The 20156-nt window shown below is 50.3% G+C and overlaps 8 protein-coding genes across 8 annotated transcripts; 3 read left to right on the forward strand and 5 right to left on the reverse strand.

Annotated features, from left to right (window-relative positions):
* Positions 1–642: 642 nt before the first annotated feature.
* F5B22DRAFT_386800 (uncharacterized protein) lies at positions 643–2158 on the reverse strand. The gene is made up of 3 exons (XM_047971357.1): positions 1890–2158; positions 1112–1818; positions 643–1052 (listed from the first exon to the last, which is right to left on the reverse strand). The coding sequence occupies exons 1-3, from the start codon at positions 2004–2006 to the stop codon at positions 812–814; spliced, it is 1065 nt and encodes a 354-aa protein (XP_047827637.1). The 5' UTR covers positions 2007–2158; the 3' UTR covers positions 643–811.
* Positions 2159–3104: 946 nt separating this feature from the next.
* Positions 3105–5674, forward strand: F5B22DRAFT_658979 (chloramphenicol resistance protein; the record flags this gene model as incomplete). Its single annotated transcript, XM_047980164.1, has 6 exons — positions 3105–3513; positions 3670–3887; positions 4026–4106; positions 4192–4385; positions 4531–4775; positions 4936–5674. 6 exons carry the CDS (start codon positions 3105–3107, stop codon positions 5403–5405), a joined length of 1617 nt encoding a protein of 538 aa, XP_047827638.1. The 3' UTR covers positions 5406–5674.
* F5B22DRAFT_386930 (thioesterase-like superfamily-domain-containing protein) lies at positions 5431–7622 on the forward strand. Its single transcript, XM_047971358.1, has 3 exons — positions 5431–6259; positions 6347–7399; positions 7453–7622. Exons 1-2 carry the CDS (start codon positions 5918–5920, stop codon positions 7247–7249), a joined length of 1245 nt encoding a protein of 414 aa, XP_047827639.1. The 5' UTR covers positions 5431–5917; the 3' UTR covers positions 7250–7399; positions 7453–7622.
* On the reverse strand, positions 7419–9933 carry F5B22DRAFT_386994 (Tannase/feruloyl esterase). The gene is made up of 2 exons (XM_047971359.1): positions 9750–9933; positions 7419–9674 (listed from the first exon to the last, which is right to left on the reverse strand). Exons 1-2 carry the CDS (start codon positions 9794–9796, stop codon positions 7943–7945), a joined length of 1779 nt encoding a protein of 592 aa, XP_047827640.1. The 5' UTR covers positions 9797–9933; the 3' UTR covers positions 7419–7942.
* A 1470-nt stretch (positions 9934–11403) lies between these two features.
* On the reverse strand, positions 11404–11820 carry F5B22DRAFT_649769 (uncharacterized protein; the record flags this gene model as incomplete). Its single annotated transcript, XM_047979221.1, has 1 exon — positions 11404–11820. The coding sequence occupies one exon, from the start codon at positions 11818–11820 to the stop codon at positions 11404–11406; it is 417 nt and encodes a 138-aa protein (XP_047827641.1).
* A 939-nt stretch (positions 11821–12759) lies between these two features.
* Positions 12760–15532, reverse strand: F5B22DRAFT_619873 (uncharacterized protein). Its single transcript, XM_047975803.1, has 4 exons — positions 14390–15532; positions 14220–14283; positions 14019–14168; positions 12760–13896 (listed from the first exon to the last, which is right to left on the reverse strand). The coding sequence occupies exons 1-4, from the start codon at positions 14966–14968 to the stop codon at positions 12812–12814; spliced, it is 1878 nt and encodes a 625-aa protein (XP_047827642.1). The 5' UTR covers positions 14969–15532; the 3' UTR covers positions 12760–12811.
* A 952-nt stretch (positions 15533–16484) lies between these two features.
* F5B22DRAFT_619880 (CRAL-TRIO domain-containing protein) lies at positions 16485–18543 on the forward strand. The gene is made up of 5 exons (XM_047975804.1): positions 16485–16858; positions 16944–17085; positions 17154–17185; positions 17263–17600; positions 17690–18543. The coding sequence occupies exons 1-5, from the start codon at positions 16680–16682 to the stop codon at positions 18319–18321; spliced, it is 1323 nt and encodes a 440-aa protein (XP_047827643.1). The 5' UTR covers positions 16485–16679; the 3' UTR covers positions 18322–18543.
* Positions 18544–20052, reverse strand: F5B22DRAFT_619882 (acid phosphatase-domain-containing protein). Its single transcript, XM_047975805.1, has one exon. The coding sequence runs from the start codon at positions 19845–19847 to the stop codon at positions 18882–18884; it is 966 nt and encodes a 321-aa protein (XP_047827644.1). The 5' UTR covers positions 19848–20052; the 3' UTR covers positions 18544–18881.
* Positions 20053–20156: the final 104 nt, after the last annotated feature.

Raw genomic sequence — 20156 nt, forward strand, 5'->3', positions numbered from 1 at the left:
TCCGAAATAAGGCTTTCTACAAGTATCATATCAGTCTGCCTTGAACCCTAGGATCATCGACAGCAACAACTCTGACATAGCCGTATGTCTGTCTACATACCTTTCTATGTGTAATAGTCCTCTAAATAGAGTACTATGTAGACACGGAGAAGCTTCGGTGTTGGCCGCCGCAGGGAGTGGGAGCTTGTGCTCATGCGAAAAATTACTAGTAACAAATAGGCAGTCCCCCGGATTCCTTGCACAGTACTATTAAGTAAGTATGGGGTTAGACGATAGGTATGACATGGGATTTCCTCGATGGTGATACAGATTTGTACAGATTTGTCTGCGGAAAAGGATGCCGATCATTCCAGGCAGGGTAATGGTAATTGAAATCGTGAGAATGCGTGAGAGAGAATGAAGTCTGCTTCGCAATGTTGCTGCGCTCATCCTATTAAACACTGACAGCCGGGCCGGCTTTTCCCAAGAGCCCATTCTTTCTCGGCTCTTCAAATGCTGACTTCATTCTGGAGCCGAGGCTCACCTGCCTAACCAGCCATCACCTGCTAGATTGCCATGATTTTTATCATTTTGACTTTACTAGGCACTTCCCCAAATTGACTCCCACCCGATTCATCCGTGTGTAGATCCTAACGATAGCCGTTGGAGAGCATGTGATTACAGATGAATATGATGCAACACTGCACAATACTTCGTTGACATCCGAGAATTCCCTAGGCAGATGGCCCACCATCGGACATCGACACCGAGCACAGCATCCCTAGCTCTATCTCTAGCTTGTCACGCGATGAAAGATACGCTGGGCTATTCGTTATATTATCAAATCCCATACTATCAAGAATGCACAAAGGCCGCACGTCGCGAAAAACGTGTACTTGGCTGGGCTCGCCTTTTGCGTTGCCTTGGTAAGCTGCCTGTTGCCTCCTTGCACATTGCCTGCCGTTGTATCTGAGTCGGCTACAAGCTGTTCGATCCCAGCTGATTGTGTCGTGAGCGTGTCGATGAGCTGGGTTTGGAGCTCGGAGATTTCTACCAATGATTTCTCTGCCGTTCTGTATCACACAATTCGGGTTAGATACTACGGCACCGACGCGATACTGTGTAAACTTACCTGACCTGATCTAACTGGCTTTCGTAGTGCTTGAGCATATCTTGATTATCCCTCTCGAACATTTGGAGCTGTTCCGGCGACAAATCCGCTGTAGAATTGTAATCCTGTCCCTCTTCCGGGCTTGCTGACTGGATGCTTCCTTTCCTCCAGTCCGCAGAGCCGTTTGATGATTCTACGAGACTTTTCGCGCTGTGTAAGGAGGCGACGTCCTGGCCACGCGCTTTAGCCAGCACACTCCGACTCTTCTCCATCTCGCGCATCAGTCGGATCTCCATCATGTCTTGCTGCGTCTTGACGCACTCCTGTAAATGATGTCGCAGAAGCCATAGCACGCTGTCACGGTGTATGCTTATTGTTCTGGCGCGGTCTTCTGCTGTCGTCTGCTCGGGTGACTTGCCGGTGGATACACCTCCCGAAGCCCAAGCTCCCAATGCGCCCAGTCCACGATTGAATTTCTTTTGGATGAGTTTGCTTTCGATATCTGCTCGGGCTTGTTCTACATCGGCCAACCTCCGTATGCTCGCATGGAGCTCTCGTAACATTTTCTTCGCATTTGCATCGATCTCCTCTCGCTCTCGGTCAGACAAGGGCCGTGAAGATCGATCATGGTGTGTAGACAGGATAAGTGTCCTTCGCGGCTGGGCCGTCGAGAGGTAGGATTGTCGAATATTCCTGAGGTCGGCATGGAGCGAAGCAATGTGGGAGTTCTGAATTGCTCGGCCCGAGTCAATAACCTCGAACAAAAAGTCGCAGTTCAGCGTAGGCTCTAGACACTAACGATTCTATAAGCTTCCTTGAGGAAGTCTTCGAGATTGTCGACGGTGAAATTGGCTCTTGTAGAAGACGCTCCATGTTGCTTTAAGAAGCCATTGAATTCCGGGGTAATGTCTGTCATGCTGTAGTCGCTGGATCAGCTCAGAGACACCCGAGTAGTATCTGTACAGTTTGATTCCTAGTCTTCATGAAATCGTCATAACTGGACTAGTCTTTAGAACCATGGTTGCTATGATTCAATCCTGGCTGGATCTGTACACATTGAAGACAGAAACTCTTGGCGTGACTTCATGCCACTCTGTCTCATCATGTCGCCCATTTGTGGCTAGTGCCTCACGTCTACCTAGGTACAACGGCTCCTTCTTGTGGCTACCTGACTGTGGCTAGTGGAATGAATATGCCCACCTGCATAGATACATAACTTCACTAGATGCCTCCCTGATTACCTGTGAGCTCGCCAAAACCCCGATGGATGTCTCAGCTCCAGGACAATTGCTTCATTTATAATCTCTCATGTCCATGTAGCTCAACTTTGATATTGTCAACCACTCTCGTTTCCATTGCCGCTGATATTAAGGCGCCATTGAGAGATTAAGCTAACCTTTATTCAGCCAGTCACATGCGCGTCATGGCCATGCATGACACGAAGATCGCCATCATGACTTCTCGATCACGGAAGATTTGCCCATCTTCAAAACGTCACAGTCATAAACCCAAACCCTAGCCAGTGCTCAAGAAAATGTTATAGCAGAGAAAAGCACCCTGAGGGCCAGCTCACACTAGCAGACAGAGTTGAGGACTACGACATACTCTGCTGATATTACAGCAATACCAAACTGCCGGGCTGTCACGTTAACCTCTATGGCCTGGCTAAATAGACCGCTACTTCCTACTTCCTAGATCAAGTAGGTGTGCAGCATATGGGGCTCCCGAGACCGGTAAGGTGTAGATGAATTCTGCTGGCATGACCCGGGAATAACGCCAGCTTGATGACGGAGCGGGTCAAGCGACCCGCTCAATCTTGAATGTCAATAAGGCCGAAAGACCGAGATCGTACTCCGATAACGTCTTCAAACATTGCCATTGAATCGAACAATGGGTTTTCTGCTCTCATTCAATTTTTTGATGAATTCTATATTCTGTATTCATGACGTTTAGGTTGTAATATGCGATCGGTCTACATATTGCTCTTGTCGCATGTTTGGTGATAGTCATAGCCATGGCTTCAACAAGAGCAGCCGCTGAGCCACGCGATCATGAGGACGATGTCAATGATTCCGATCTCGACATCCAAGAGGGGATAGAAACCAGCAGCCACAGTCAAGATGAAAAGCAAGACCAAGATCGAGACCTTGAGAATACCCTCTCACGTGTCTCAAGCGGGCCTCCTTACACCGTCTTCTCACACAGGATGAAGTGGTGGATTGTTGGTATGAACAGCATATCGGCTTTTATATCGCCCATAACCGGCAACATTTATTTCCCTGCGATTCCGACTTTGGCTACTGACCTCGGGGTTGGCGTGGATCGGATCAATTTGACGTTAACGACATACATGATCTTTCAAGCTCTGGCTCCGACCATTTTCGGTGATTTTGGGGATATTGCGGGTAGGAGGCCGGCATTCAGTAAGTCAATCTTTTGATTCAAGTGCTCGTGTCTTAGCGAATACACGATGATGGGCACTTCTTTGAATCATACTCATGTCTTGAATACTTTTGAATATTCGGGAGCTCTCTGAGGGTACTGTTGATGTGGCGATCACTAACCTCGAGCGTTGATAGTCATCGCTTTCACCATCTATCTTGGCGCCAATATCGGCTTGGCCTTACAGAGGAGTTACGCTGCTTTGCTGGTCTTACGTATGATACAGAGTGGTGGAAGCAGTGGAACCATCGCCTTAGTCTATGCGGTGGTAGCGGACATCGCGCCAAGTTCAGAAAGAGGCAAATGGATGGGAATTGTCGGCTCCGGGATAACTATCGGACCAGCTATAGGCCCCGTAATTGGTATGTCGTATCTTAATACGACTTGTAGTTGAGGATTACCACTAACATGGCTGTAGTACGTTAACCAGCTTTCGTCGCATTAGAGAGCAGCTGCCTAGGATAAAGGAACGAAGATCACTGATATTTCCTAGGGCGGACTTATAAACGCATATCTTGGATGGCCTTGGATATTCTGGTTCTTAATCATATTGACAGTTGTTTGGCTGATCCCGGTGAGTTATCTCCAATGCTAATGTTCATAGATGGGATTCTGTCTAGCAGATTCTGTCCAGCAGTAACTAACTCTGCGTATTGTAGTACATTTTAGCGGTGCCAGAAACGGCACGGAAAGTCGTTGGTAATGGATCAATTCCGCCACGGGGGTGGAATATGAGCCTTATTGATTACCTACGCTTCCGAAAGCAGCCCGTCGATCAGACTTCAACACGTGCAAGGCAAAGAATACCGATACCCAATCCTCTCAACACCTTGAAAGTGTTGCGCCACAAGGAGTATGACTCCCCTGACATATAAAGCGTTTCCATGCCGTCTGCTCTCACAAGTAGTAGATGGATACATTAACTGCGCTATATCCGCTCACTCACACACGAACTCTGACTAACTCAAAAACAAATTGCTAACTCCTGGTTTTGACAGTATGATCATGATCCTCATCTTCAACGCGGCTTTGTTTACCTGTTTCTCAACAGTGACCGCTACCCTGGCTTCCCAGTTTGGGGAGATTTACGGCTATGATGAATTAACACTCGGTCTGCTGTATCTTCCAATCGGCGGTTCGACGACTATCGCTTCCATTGGAGGTGGCTTCGTTGCCGACTGGAATTTTCGAAGAATTGCCCGAAAGATGGGTGTAAACATGGATCGTAAACGAGGAGTTGATCGTAAGCACCTACATATCTCTAGTATTAGTGTTTTTTTTTATCAAAAAACTAGACGCAGAGTGAGGTTCGGGGCTAATGAACCCCTCTTGGCTCTACATCCCAATATTTCAACTTTTCGCATCAGATCGTCGCGTGTACTAACTCTATTTATTCATCATAGTGGCTGATTTCCCCGTGGAGAAGGCACGCATACAGTTAATTCTTCCACTTCTTCTCATAGGAGCGGGAGCAACCACGGGTTACGGATGGGCTCTCGAGCGTCAAACTAGCGTCGCGGTGCCCTTGGTCTTGTCATTCTTCATTGGCATTTGCGTTACGTGGCCGTTCCAGATTATGAACCTTCTCGTCATCGACCTTTACCCCACGGCTCCAGCGACAGCTACTGCTGCGAACAATCTGTGCCGCTGCATTTTAGGCGCCGCTTCGACGGCTTCAATAGAATACATCATTAGAGGTATCGGCAGAGGTTGGGCATTTACGATACTTGCCCTCCTGTTCACGATCCAGACTCCGTCTCTGTTTATTATCCAGAAGCATGGGCCGAGGTGGAGGAAGGAACGGATACAAAGATCGATAGAAGAGGCAGAAAAGAAGAAAACGGAAGTCGATGAGAGGGTAGCCGGATCATAGAGTAGGGCAAGCAACCTCTTGCTCATCGATACATGACACCATAGAGGCTTCTAATAAATAAACTGATTTCAGCCCGACACTCAATAATCGTTCCTGAAAGGAATAATCTCGCAACGGCCGCCGACTTAGAAGCGATTGATACCTGCGGTGCATTTGTAGGTACGAAGCCAGAATACTGTAAGACTACTCTGCCTCTTCGTAAGCGCAGCCACTTGAACACGATAAAGCTTGGCGTAGAGGACTCTGAGCCGAGGCACAGCACAGATGAGGATTAGACCCGTCACTAAAACCCCAGATTCTCGCCCCGCGCCGTGCCATGCTCATATCCGCATGCTACTGTCGGCTCTAATTTCCGAGTGGATCAAGGTACTTCAGTTCAGCTGGGATGGATTCAAAGGTGGTATGACACGGTAGGACGTGATCTCATCTGCCTGGAATGCAATACACATACATTCGATACGTGTAAGAGAGAAAGCCGTTTGTTGAGTCAATCATCCTACAACCCGAATGCTATGCCTAGGATCGCGGCCGAGATGACACCTCCGTCTGCCGAGGAGGTTAAGAGAGGGCATAGCCGTCTTGCATACCAGGAAGCCCTGGGTCTCATATCGCTTCCAGACAAGGCCACGAGCAATGGGGATGTCATAAAGCGATATATGAGCCGACGTAGCGCGTGGACGCCCGGGCTTGATTTTGTCCCGCTCGTGTTGGAGCTGGGCGGCACTTATACAGCGGCACCGAATACGTACGGCGGCCACGTTTACAGCCAAGCTGGCCTCGCTGCTTCGCTATCGCTCAGAGCTGCACGAATAACAGCGAATAACGGTGGTCAGGACAAGAAGCTTGGAATTCATGTATGTCATTTCTCCCCCAGATATCTATTAGTGCCGCAGGGTATGCTGTATTTGCTGGTGAAAGGGCTTAAGCTGACAACGTGGTAGACGATACATGGTTTCTTCTCTGAAGCTGGGCGCAGTGATCGCCCATTTATCTACGAGGTGTCTAATCTGGCTTCTAACGCCTCGTTCCCCAATCTCCAGGTAACTGTGCGTCAACCCATTTCACCGAGCACACATACAGACGGCGACCACTACCCTAAAGCAGACGCGGACCTCCCACTGGGTCCAGTTTGCTTCAGTGCTATGATCTCTTTCCGGCCAAGCACCACATCTCGCGTTGAAGCACAGGAGCCATCACCCCAAGCTCGATTCAGCGAGATTTTGACTTCCAGACGGCCAATGGAGTGGGACCCGGTGCCCATCGCGGACATCGACTATATCCTGGCCAAAATTCCTGGCGCCCGACATGCCGTGGGCACATTCCCCGGGTTTGAAATGCGCAAGGTCGACATGCACGCATATAACACCAGCCGGCCGCTCCACGAGCGTCGCGAGATCATGCTGCATCGACTCCTAGCGCCTCTCCCCGCTACCGTTAACGATAGCCCGGATAAAGACGGGGCGTGCGCGATCGACGGGCCGGACGCACATATCTGCGCGCACGCCTACGTATGCGACCGCAACGGACTGCTCATGATCGGAAACCACATCGCCGAGCTTGGGAACGAGGTCGAGATCGCGAGCGTCGCGAGCCTCAGCTATTCCTTCGTCGTACACGTCAACGCCGAAGATGCGGTCATGAAATACGACGAAGGGCAAGAGTGGTGGGTGCAGGAGGCGTGTTTCCCGCGCGTGCAGGCCGGAAGGGGCATCATTCACAGCAAGATTTGGAGTCCGCGGGGCGTCCACGTTGCTACGATGTACCAGGACGGCATCATTCGGTGGAAACCGAAAGGCGGAGGCGATGAGAACAAAGGGAAGCCGAGAGAAGGCGGTCGTTTATAATACATTTGGGCCAATCAAGACGTATATCGGTTCACATCATGTGTTAGAGGTAATAGAAGGAGATATAGAAAGAGGGTGATTTCACAGCATGTCTCTCTAGATGGTAGCCAAAAGATTACGTCCTAGACAGTACAATACCTCTACTCTTACGTAAGTACTACCTTTCAGTCTGTGCCTGCTCTGGTCCTCATGAATCTAAATAGATGTACGTCCCCGTATCAAGTACTCATGGCCGAGTGGTAGAGCGTTGCGCCCTCGATGACCACTCGCGCCCCCCTGAGTTCAGAAACGGTCCCAGCTAGAACTTCGGGCCCTACCAGCAAGGAGGCCACTTCCCCGGGGACGCCCAGGGAAGAAGGCAACCTTGCTAGGTAAGGCTTAGAAGTTTCGTCCGAGGCGTAACGGTGCTGGCACGCGACCGCAAAGAAATACCCGTCAATGCGAAAGCAGGGCGCGTTGTAGCTTAGGAACTATGATACCTAAGGCAAGGCGCATAACATCCGGTTCGATTCCTGTTGAGATCTCTCGGATTCTATTTTATTTGTCTCTACTTCGCCCCTTTTAAGTGAGACCATGCGTTCAAGTTCCAAGCTTAACGCGTTCATCACATGCATGTAGATGGTATAAAAAACAGGGTTGATATAGAACCTTATATTCTGGTGCTCAAACAAGTTTAATAAAAAAAAACCTGCATCATTGACAACGCCAACTCGCCGCATCATTCTGGTTCCCTTTACCGTTCCATTGCGCCGTCTTCGGATAAACACATAGCGGCCGCTGTCTGTACAATGCAATGTTTTGCCTCGTAGAATCCGTGAAGTTGAACTCGGACGCGATGATCTGGGACACCTCCCGCCCCTTTTCCACCCAGTCTATGAGCGCCAGGAGCGCGTCGTGCCGCGAGTCGTTGAACCCGAGCGGTACGGACCACGCCGACGCGTACGGCGGCCTCTGCACCGACTGGCCTGTGCTCCCTATCATCCACGGCGCTTTCACGTTGTCCGGCGTGCCCCAGCAGTGGCGCATCCCGGGGATCTGGAAGTACCGGAAGAAGTCCCCGACGTCCCCCATCGCCTCGACGGTGCGGTTGTAGTAGTACGTCGTGTGCTGCACTGGCACGACGTTGTCGGCGAGCCCGCCGTACATGATGATCTTGCCCTTCTTCCTGAAAGCGCCGAGGTCAAATTGGTCCGCGGTGGCTTGCACTATCTTCTCGTCGCGGGCCTCGGCGTCCTTCACGACTGAGTCGTTGTACGACGTCGTCTGCCAGCGTGACCCGTAATTCATGAAGTACCGTTCGTACTGTCCGTCGAAGTTCCGCCTCACATTCTGGGAGTTGTCGTCCGCTATTGCGGGGAGTAAGAACGTCCCCCATTCTAGCTCGGAGCCGTACTCGGATCCCTTGTAGACGAGCTGTCCGTCGCTCGTGACGTAGTCCGCGTATATCTTCGCTGCCGTCTCAGTCTGCGCCTTGGACCAGCAGGATGTCTTGTTGCTCGAAACGTCACATCGGACTTTTGTGATGTCGAACTTCTGTCTACAGGCAGATGGCGAGCTGATTATGTTGTCTTTGACGCCGTCGAGGGGATCACATTGCTTCAGTACCTCGTCCTGAAGACGTGAGAACAGGCCGGCGTCGTTCAAGCTATATGGCGCGCTTTCTGGTAGGTTCCACGTCGCTAACTTGGACAACCAGGGCATCAGATGCTTTGTGTCCCATGCCGGAGCTCCGATCAGTGCCCCGTCGAAGACATGGGGATCGAGCTGAATCTGTTTGAGGCCCTGTCTCCCTCCAGTGGAACATCCAGTGAAATAAGAGTACGCGATGTCTTGGCCATAATATGCTTCAGTGAGTGCCTTCCCGAGATATATCGACCCTTGAAGTGCCTGATATGCCCAGTTCACTTGCTTCAGGGTGGTATTAGCCCATGTGATGTCTCCTGCTCCCGAGCTATGACCGGTGTCGGTAGCCAGGACCACGCCTCCATACTTGACGCCGACACCCATCTCCAGCCAATTGATCCCGCCGAAAAATGAGTACGAGCCGATAGTGAGAAATCGCGAGTTCCACTCGTCTGGTAGAAACATCCCGAAGCGGTAGTTCGCGGTGACGTTGTTTATGATCACGGCACAGAGCTCCGGCAAACCGGTAGGAAAAGTCGGATAGGCGATATTTCCGGTCTCGACGAAGAAACCGGCCGAGACATATTGCACGCGCTCGACATGAATTCCTGCAGGCGCGATGCTAGTGAAGTAGTCGACAGAACAGTTACTACTCTGACGCTGGGCAAAAGATAACGGCCATGATGTTGCCAGGCACGCAGCCAGGGTGATGAGAATCCAGAACGACATCATCTCTAATAGATCCAACTCGCTAATATAGATGAAGAGAGGCTGTATTGAAGGCGCTGACAAACCCAGATCCCTGGATACTCGTCAGTACGCACAGCACCAGCCTAGACGCGTTTATATACGCAAGGGAGTCAAGGGTCTCACATACGGCTGTGACAGCCATGCGTCGAAGACGACGCCTGAATACCGTTGCATTTTGGATCAGGTTATGGGGCTTGCACACCCTCTTCGGAAGCTTCTGGGCCTCGTGATGATGTATGTTCTCATGCATTGTAAGCAAGAGTCTTCTTCTCGGTATTTCTAAGACGCCCTATCAAAACGCTCAGGGTTTGAACAATGTTGTGCGTGGCGTACGAGTTTGGTGATGATGCTATTAGTGCCTTATCCCTTCGCAGCCGACTTCTCTATAGAAATGCAGAAAAGTTTTCTCATCCCTAGAATGATGTACCCTAACCGTGCAGCCGTTTTGGATGAATCTCGTCTGTCTCCCTAACAATACACGGGGTTTTCCAACATTCGCAAATGCCGTTCATTTCCCTCGTGATTGTCAGCTTGGATCTACTACCTTCTGCATTCGAAACCTCTTCTATTCATTGCAAGTCGTAGGTGGCTTCCAGATGCAGCTCACGCGTGACAGGCTGCACTAGGTATTCTATTTGGCCGTGGCACGAATTGATAGGTGTGCTCTTCCAGCTCGACGTACAATCACAGGATGCCTAGAGAAATGCCATTTTATGATTGGAGAAAAGGTATATCATAATAGCTTATTATTGATAGTCGTAAGGCAAGCGTTGGGTGACGTGAGCCACGCCATGTAACCCCCCCTTTTTTTCTCCACGTTCTGAGTTCTTTCGAACCAGGGTGCTGGCGCTCTCTATAGTTTCTTTTGCGGGGCCCCGAAAAAGTTCACATAACCCAGGCGCCTCCAGACTTTGCTCTGCCGATGAAACCTTACAAAGCTTGGCTATCCAACTAAGATACCGGTACTGAAACCTTTCTATTATACTCGCCAGCCTACTTTGAGATGCAACACAAGGTCACGCCAGCTCTGGGGTATACTACGCAATATTCCAATATGAACCGATTTCTGCAACTGTACCCAACTGTTGAGGTCTAGACAGGCATCAATAATAGTAATCCAATATGTGTAAGCGACCAGTAGACATCTTGAACTCTCAGTCACACAGGGTAGCTTTGGGAGGTTAGGCATGATTATTGTGGTATCGGGATGTGAGGTGGCACGCTGATAGGAGGTACATCTACTACAACAGGGAAAAGGTTGAGTAACAAGGTGTTTGTGAGTCATGGTTTTCATCCTACTTATGCATGCTTTCGCTCTTCATATAATCAAGATTCACGGTACGCTAACACTAGAACAAGGCTTTTAAGACCTGCTTATCGGCGCCTAACATATAAGGTTGCTTCTATAATCAAGTATAGGCGGCACTTTATGAACCTTTTGTCCAAGGATAAGCCACGACAGAAAGTAGATTCCGCGATGTCACGAATAATGCCACGGTCTTGTCTGAATCTGCATCTCTGAGGGAAGAAAAAAATTGTTATCATTAATATTAAAAGGGATTATAGTATTAAATTGTCTTTGCTCCAACGACACAAGTAGCAGTCGTCTCATCCCATTAACTTGGCGAAATACAAGATATTATCCAGAGCACACGACAAGGCGTCTCTTAACAACACGCCTCCAATGTCATAAATCCTTCTAACATCTCGCATCACAACAATATTGCGTCCCTAAGGAGAACTTTGATGACGCCATTTCGCCGTTACGCGATAGCGCCATTCTATAGAGAGAATCCAACGGCGGCGGCGATACCGATAGCGAGAGCCGCGAGCGAATGACGTGCGCCAGTCGCGTCGTTGCCGGCGACTTGGTGAGGCGGGAAGAAGCCCGGGCCATGATGGGGCTGAGCCGGGTGCGGTTCATCGTAATGAGGCCCGCCTTGATGAGGCTCGCCCTTGCTGGGCTGCTCACCACCGTGGTGAGGCTCAGCGGTGCAGGCGGGGACCGGCTCTTGGTGGGTTGGCTCGGCGGGGATGGTAGGAATGCCGATGCTGCCGCCCTCGGGAATCTCTGGGTGCGGCCAGGGGACCGGGTAGATCTCAGGGGCGGGCTCCTCTGGCTTACCCGTCTCGTTGAGGTTTTGAGGGGCGGCGTAGACGGCGGCGACAAGCGCCAGGAGAGGAAGTGCGTACTTCATTTTGAGTGATGGGTTGGTGGATTTTGGAATAAAGGGGGTATAGCTTTTGCTTGTTGCGTGGTGCAGTGAAATCGTATTTGGGTCGGTGGAAAAGAAGAAGAAGGGGTAAGAGGAAAGGGAGATGGTGTAGACGTTTATATATCCGGCTTCTGTGAACCAACTTTCGGATAGAGTTCTCTTCCTTGGTCTTGTAACTTCCACACGACGTTAGGTAAATTTAATAATGTAAAGGAATCAGGTGTCTAGTTTCTTACCGCCAAAGTATCGAGGTGACTCAGTGTGGCACCAGGTCCGCTGGTGTGCCTCATTTGCCAGGTCAAGGTTGGCCGGTACGTAATATTCAGGACGGGCGGAAACTTTTCATCTTGGACTCTCACGGTCCACGATGCTGTGTAACTTTCGTAGGAAGTTAATATGGCCCTCCTTTGTGAGACTGCCTGCTTTGTCCCACACTAGAGGAAGCAGATGAGAGGCACATCTTGTGAAGGTTACAGTATTGGCGAAGGTTACAGGTCTTAGGCTACAGACTCGAGTAATTACTTGGTATCAAAAGATCGAGCTTGTTCGGTTTCTGCTGGTTATGTGGAATTTATTAGGTTTGTGGGAATGGGGCATGAACACAGTTTCGGATTTCATATTTTCACATCGGACCATTCTTTCGTCTAAGTGAATCAATATGTATCAAACCTCGAGTTGTAGATGATCTCCACAATGAAATATTAATAGCCAACAAGTACCGTTTTGACTACCACGAGAATGTGAATACCGGCACATTTCCATCCGTGGTATGTGAGCGAGTGCGTCCAAGGCTTCAATGTTGGATTTACAGTAATTAGAATGGGCATTCTAATGTAAGTTAGAACGTTATGTAATTGTGCTCGATCGTCATAATGAGCAACATATTTACTCATGAACCACAGCACTTGGTCGTGCCTCAAATGGTGAATAAAATCAATAAATATTATAGAACCTGGCTATGCGGTAGGTACAATCAAGAGGACAAACCCTCAAGTTGGGCCTTAACCTGAAGAGCCACGACCCTCGAAAAATATCGACACATGGCCAGATTACCACCGTGAAGCCAAAGTCCCGGGACACCACTCTGACGCCACATAATCCTCGTCTCCCCCTCTTCGTTGAACCCCCAGACATTATCAACTTTGCTTCCCACATCTGCACCGAAGATAGCCTCTGTCACGGTCCTCATGTTCTGATATCCAGTAGCGCAGATGATCTCATCAGCCTCGAGCTCCGTGCCATCGTCAAGCCGCAAGCCGTTCGGCAAAATCTCGTCAACGCCGTGTCCATGCTTGACCTTGATCTTCCCGTCTATAATGAGCTGGGACGTCCCGACGTCGATATAGTACCCACCGCCGCGCTGTAGGTACTTGTACCAAAGGCCAGCATTCATCGGCCCCCGGTCCGTCTTGAATCCAGCCTTGTTCAGACCATCAAGGACCTCTCTATCCATCTCTTCTTGTAAAGTGTTTATATCGACGTGAATGGCCTTGAAAATCTCCATAGGCACGGCCCAAGAAAGCAGATCAGCGTGTTCGGCTGGTGGGCCACCTTCGTAGTAGAGGGGTCCCAGGAGAAGGTTTAGGACAGCTGGGACACTCATGACACACGTTGAAGAGCGCTGTATGATGGTAACGTCGTAGCCGTTCTCGTAGTAATCTTGCGCGATGTCGAGAGCTGAGTTGCAAGACCCGATGACGACCGCCTTCCGACCACTCGTGCCTTGCTTCGCCCCGTGGAACTCGGAAGAGTGGCAGAGGATGTCTCCCTTGAAGTTCTCCATACCTTTGAATTCGGGGTAGTTCTTCTTGCCTGAGTGGCCCGTTGTTTGAATGATATGTTTCGGGTGGAGTGTCCGCGTCTCTGTGCTACCATCGCTCTTGGTCCGCTTTAGAACCACTGTCCATTGTTTCTTGCTGTCATCCCAGGAACTAGATTCTAGCTCAGTCTTAGTCCACACATTTAACTCCAGCATGTGAGCGTATGCTTTCAGAAAGTCCGCCATCTTATCCTTGGGCGTAAATACGGGCCAAAAATCGGGGAATTTGATGTACGGCACTTAGATAAATCATTTAGTATTCAATGATTGTAATCAACACAGAGGTTTAAGGATCAATCGAATCCTGTATATAGTGGCGCTGGAGATTTGGCCTCGGAATACTGGATGATGGATTACTCACTATGGTCATACCAAATCGGATCATGTAGCACAAGCTGATGATACCGATTCCGCCAGGCATCGCCAATATCGTCGGTTCGGTCGATGGTGAGTGCCGGCACATTCAGCATTCTTAACCGAGCGTGAACTGATAATCCAGCTTGACCAGCGCCTATGTTGTGTTAGAATAATGGCCGCTGATCAAATTGAAGGCACATCTTACCAATGATCAGTACATCTGGTTCTGAGTTTTCGAAATTGGACTCCTCCCGTCTCCGCTCTAGCCACTGTGATAGGTAAGGTCAACATGCTATCATCGCTAATCATGGAAAATGAATAACGTATACGCTCTACCTTTAGAATCTAAGAACTAGAGAAATTAGAAGAACTCACATTCTTTCTGCCAGTTTGTGCACCATGTTGTACTCCACGGGCACGATTAGGTCCTACAGCTTCCTCATAATCTTTGAGCTTATTCATCGACGTGAAGAAGTGCCAGATCTTCCATCCCTTGCCTTCTGGCACGAGTCGCACAACACCCTGACCAGAGCCAAATTGTGTGTTGACAGTTGTGATGAATTGGATACCGCGAACGGCGCCGTCGTACCTGAAGTCTGCTACCTGCGGGCCCTTGTTGGATGTCGAAGGATCTATCTCGACGTTGGTCAGGTGGTGGCCCTCCTGGAGCAACTTCACGATCTTCTCTCTGCCTTTGGCGGTCCGCAGATCCCACGTCAGGCCGAGATGATCTCGCCAGTACCCATCAGGGACGAATAAATCTGCAATGGCCTTGTAGTCCTGCTTCTGTAGCGACTGGTTGAGAGAATCAATTATCTTGGATGATATCGCATTAGCATCGATCGTCTCCTCCTTCAGGCTCCCTGTTGTTGGCCATGGAGCAATGGCTATGTTAACTGATCCAGGCACCGCTCGTTCACTCGAGGGTCCTTGATCTACCACGGCCGCTGCCATTGTGTGTGTTTGTATGACGGAATTATTATTATAAGTGTATGTCTTTCTGAGAAAGCCGGCTGGGGTGAAAGATTAAGACATGCAGACCGAAGGATCTAATGTTTATAGATATTCTACATGGCTTGCTGAAGAGAGGAGTCAGAGAAACCCCACATGCTGTCATACAATATGGCTGGAACATTGTGTTCAGCTACTGTCTCACCGTTCTATCGTTTCAATATGCGACACAATCTCTCACTGTCATTGATTCTATTGACGCCCAGTGGCGCATGCAGGAGGCAGACCAAGGCCGATAGTCGGCGTGTACGTGTCAGCATGTCAATCACGGGCGAGGCGGACCACGCAAATATATTACTTATCCAACATCATCCTCTTTTGAGAGTGAGAAATGGCAAATCTCGGCAAGTATCTTATTGACAGCTGACGCTTGTATTCTGTAGACCTTGTTCGCTTCGGTCGATCTTCTGTTCCCCCTAACGGCCCCCCTAAGTTCTTAGCTGCGGAGAAAATCTGGGGATTACAAAGTAGGGTTGGGGATGAGGCGGGGGTCTACTGGATTAGGCAAGCCGTGGCGTGCTGGTTTGCTAGACCCCGAATTCTGTTACAAAAGAATCCCGACGTTCGTGTGAAGCCCAACCAAGAGCCGTCTGGTCTGGGCCACCTGACACGGGCGGGCACCATTCCGCAGATTGGCGAACTGGGAATTAGCAGATACGGGTGCATTCACATGTGCTGTACGTGCGCCAACTTGGGGTCGACATCCCCACCGAGCGGCACCGCCTTACACGACGAAATGAACTGGATCATGAGTGACTGCAATAAACCTTCCGAGGATATTTAAAGACAGAGTTTCTCGCGGATGTCATTACCCGTGCCGCCGCGTCACAGACCTCCAGGTTGTCACAGATATGTACTGTAAACAGTGTGTATATTCCAAGTTGTTCATCTTGCCCTCCCTGTAAGCGGCCCGTCGAGTGCAGCACGCATACGCATGCTCCTACATAAGGCACAGAAACCCTGACTAGAATGCACTACATACGAAGGTATCTACTGTGTGTAATTCAACACTCTTTTGCTAATCTTGATTCGTCGACGATGACAACGAACCATCCACGTTTTACCAATGTCTTGACGAGATAAAGGTCAGATCAGGTATATGTGATGACTTGTATAGCAGAAGTGCGTAACACAGCGGGGGGTTGATCGGGTACAACTCATGCGACGATTCTATGATTGGCCAATACATAGTATACTTATGTATAGGGGAATAATTCATGATATACAGCATTTATAATCACTCACATATTAACCATGGCCCTACTCTGCCTTACTTACACCAATAAATCAATATCGGCATCTGAGAAGGCTGAGAGGACCAGACCAGAGCGAGCCAAGGGTCGCTAAAGCTGCCTAACAAAGAATGTACAATGTAGTAGCGAGCGGCGCAGTCACTATATCCTATCTGAGTAAGGTACGAAGGCGTGCTTGAGTCGGCGGTATCCATCACTATCATCCATCACTATCGGCGGTTAGCTATCTTCCTAGGTTAGCTAGGTATCTTGACAAAATAATAGTGGCATCAATAGATTGATTGACTGTAGTCGTAGCTAGTTAACTACCGTCCACTAAACGCCATATGCTTTATTTTTCATTGTTGTTATAATAATTGAATTGTCTCCCTATTGTTGCCTCTTTCCCTTGGCCATCCATCATGAGCGACCTCCGCCGAGTGCCTTCGTCTGGCGCCGTCGATGTCGGCTACCCGACGGGACATCTCGGCCACCTCACCGAACACGAGACTCAGGCATTGGCAGACTTCAAAGCCCTTCTACAAGAGAAGGGCCTCTATAAGCCCGGTCCTCCATCGTCGCACGATGATCCCACATTACTGTGCGTCGTGACTATTTGCACCCTTGTCAGACCAATCGTCCTGCGAACCGTTCTTGCTGACCCATCGCGCGCGCACGCAAACTAGGCGGTATCTACGCGCTCGAAAATGGGTGCCACAGGACGCATACGTGCAGTTTGCAGATACAGAGAAGTTCCGGAACGCAAACGAGATCGATACGCTCTATGAAACTATCGATATTGACTCGTACGAGGCTTCGAGGAAACTGGTACACCACACCCCTCTCGAGTCCAACCTTCAGCGTAGATCGGTAGCTTACGATGCCTTCCCATGCAGTACCCGCGCTTCACTGGACACAGAGACAAGCGGTACGTGTTCACTTTATCGCGCCGGCCAATTCCCATCGCGCCATCAAGTACTAACAAGTTGTTGTCTCGTTGAACAGAGGGATACCCATCTATGTCTTCCAGATCCGACATTTAGACTCCAAAGCCGTCGCCGACTACGAGAAGTCGACTGAAACCACATACAGCAAGGCCAAGACAGATGGGAAGACACCGGCCAAGCTGCTGCGCCTGTTCGCGCTGTACGAGAACCTGACCAGATTCGCCCAGCCGTTGTCGTCCGAATGCGTCGACCGCCAAAATCCAGAGACCCCGATCACTCTCAGCACCAATATCGTCGACATCTCGCACGTCAGTTTGCGCATGTTCTGGAACCTCAAAGCCCACATGCAGGCCGCCAGTCAGCTAGCTACCGCGCACTATCCCGAGACTCTAGACCGTGAGCTTTCTCTCCCCCCCCCCAAAAAAAACCTTTCGTCAGGAAAGGGGGATAAATGGATTAAGCATGCTAACGCGCATCGTCCGTAGGAATCTTCATCATCGGCGCTCCTTACTTCTTCTCGACCGTATGGGGCTGGATCAAGCGATGGTTCGACCCCGTCACCGTATCCAAGATCTTCATCCTCAGCGACCACGACGTGCTCCCCGTCCTGACGACCTTCATGGACCTCGAGGACATCCCCAAGGTCTACGGCGGCAAGCTCGAGTGGAGCTTCTTCGACGAACCCGCCTACGACGACGAGATCAAGCGGATAGTGACGTGGGAGAACGGGTTTACCAACTTCCCGCCTGGACCCTGCTATTGGCGCCCCAGCGCAGATGGCACACGGCTGGAGTGTCTCGCAGTGGGTAGTAAGGGCGGTAAGGAAAGGAGGGAGGTGGTGTGTACCATCCCCAAGGCGTTCCTGCCTAAGTCCGATTCTGCCACTGAGACCTCAACGACGAATAATGAGAAAGAGGAGGTCAGCGAAGAGGCCTCGACAGAGACTGCGCCCAAGGCCCCTCTACCAAGGGCAGACGACCCCGAGGCGACCACCGCCGAGTCTACCGCCGATGCTGTGGCAGGTCTAGTCATCACCGACGCCAAGGATTCGACGGAGCAGCTTTCCGAGAAGATCGCCTCCGTGGCCGACGCCCTTCCTGAGACAAAAGCGCATTAAATTTTAACTCTTCATTCGTAACGACGATGATGCTATCATGCATAGAAATAGGCATCATCGATTTCGCATATTATAACGATTTCGATGACAGACTCCTTGGTCATCTTGGGTAGACTATCCTAGCTTAGTTTATCAGTCATTAACGACGTATAGACGATGGGGGAGACACACACACATATATATATAGTTAACTAGTTACTGGTAGATGCTTAGTGATGCATTATTTTTTAGAAGATGTAGATTTCTATGTAGCTACAATGATGCATATTCATTTATATATAAACCCTCAACGCCGGACGCCCCCCAACCGGAACAAAAACATACGATGTCGTTCGTCCGCACGCCTGCACGTCTGTCTATCATCTATCGTTCTAAAATGCGAAGCTTTCCGTGCGTTTAGACAGTCTCTCTCCAGGAAACAATCTACGCACGTCCCAACAAACCGTTAACGCCAAGCTTTGTAAACATATCTTCACTTCTCGCCTTATCCATACGAACATCCATTAGCCAGGATGGCGATTCGACAACCTATTTCATCGTCAATGCTGCGCTTCATTCATTCATTCCACGCCCCTCCGCCGCCTCCACTCGCGCACGCCGCTCTCGACCTCGGCCCACGTGACGCCGTCGCGGACAAGCCACATGGTGACGCCCAGGGTCTCGGTGTCGCGGTTCCGGCTCTCGTCGTCGAAGAACAGCATCTCCGCGTACGGTATGCCCGTGCGCTTGTGCAGGGCCTCGAAGTGCTTGATCTTGGAGCTCGGGTAGATCTCCAGCCCGGCGTCGAAGTACTCGATCGCCTTCCTCGTCTTCTCCCACCCTTTTCCCGCACCTCCGCTATTGCCGCCTGTCGTCGTCCGCGAGGAGAGCGCCGCGATGTCCTCGCTGCTGAGGACGGTGCTTGCGGGGCCCACGTGCAAGAGCCGGAGCATTTCCCGGCCTAGGTCCGGCGCGTGCGTGCGGGATGCCACCCCGAGCTTGACCCCGGCGAGAGAGAGGCCCGGGAGCACTGAGACGATGTCCCGGTAGAAGGAGAAGGTCTCGCCTACTTTGTCGGTGCAGGACGTGTGGGTTGCGTTGGGGCGCAGCGGCGCGCACACGTGGGTGTCTACCCAGAAGGGCCACAACGTGTAGTCGAGGTCGAAGATTATGGCGCGCGGGAGCGGGCGGCCGTCGGTTAGGATGGTGGGCAGGGAGGAGATTGTTGAGAGCGAGGAGAGCGATGTGCTCGTTGATTGCTTGGAGAGTTTGCGGGGCATGGTGGTGAGGAGGGGTAAAAGTTTTTGTTCTGTGAAGGGGGGGATGGAGATGAAGTGAGTGAGTGAGTGAGTACGGAAACGAATGTGTTGATGGTTTGTTATGATATATACATGCTTAGGGTCGGAGCCCTGGGATATGAAGCAGTATTTGTTCACGCGATGAGGATATATCTTCTTTGTTCGCGCTGTCTTGATGACGGAGGGGCTGACATAGGCTGGTTTGCTAGTAGGCCAGTTTATTACGCTATTTAGCTTAGTGTGTAGCATTTACATAGTGCGTGCCGAATGAGCTAAGGAACCAAGGCTCGTCTGGAGCCCGTTCCCCCACGCAAGTTCAACTTCAGGGTGGCTATCTCGAACTGATAAGTGAATTGATTGCCAAGGGATTGTATTGATGTTGTAGAGTTGAAGTTCTAGTCACTGAAGGAATCCACTGTGAGGGGTAATATAGCCACTCCCACCGTACCTGCCATCAGAACCAGGGATTGTTAAGCATGTCGTAGGTAGGTATCATCAATTGGCCAATTTAAGGACGTAGCAAGCAATCACATACTGTTCTGCAATGGTGCAGGCGAA

The sequence above is a fragment of the Xylaria bambusicola genome (assembly GCF_022495145.1).
Source record: "Xylaria bambusicola strain CBS 139988 unplaced genomic scaffold F5B22scaffold_46, whole genome shotgun sequence".
NCBI classification, from domain to species: domain Eukaryota; kingdom Fungi; phylum Ascomycota; class Sordariomycetes; order Xylariales; family Xylariaceae; genus Xylaria; species Xylaria bambusicola.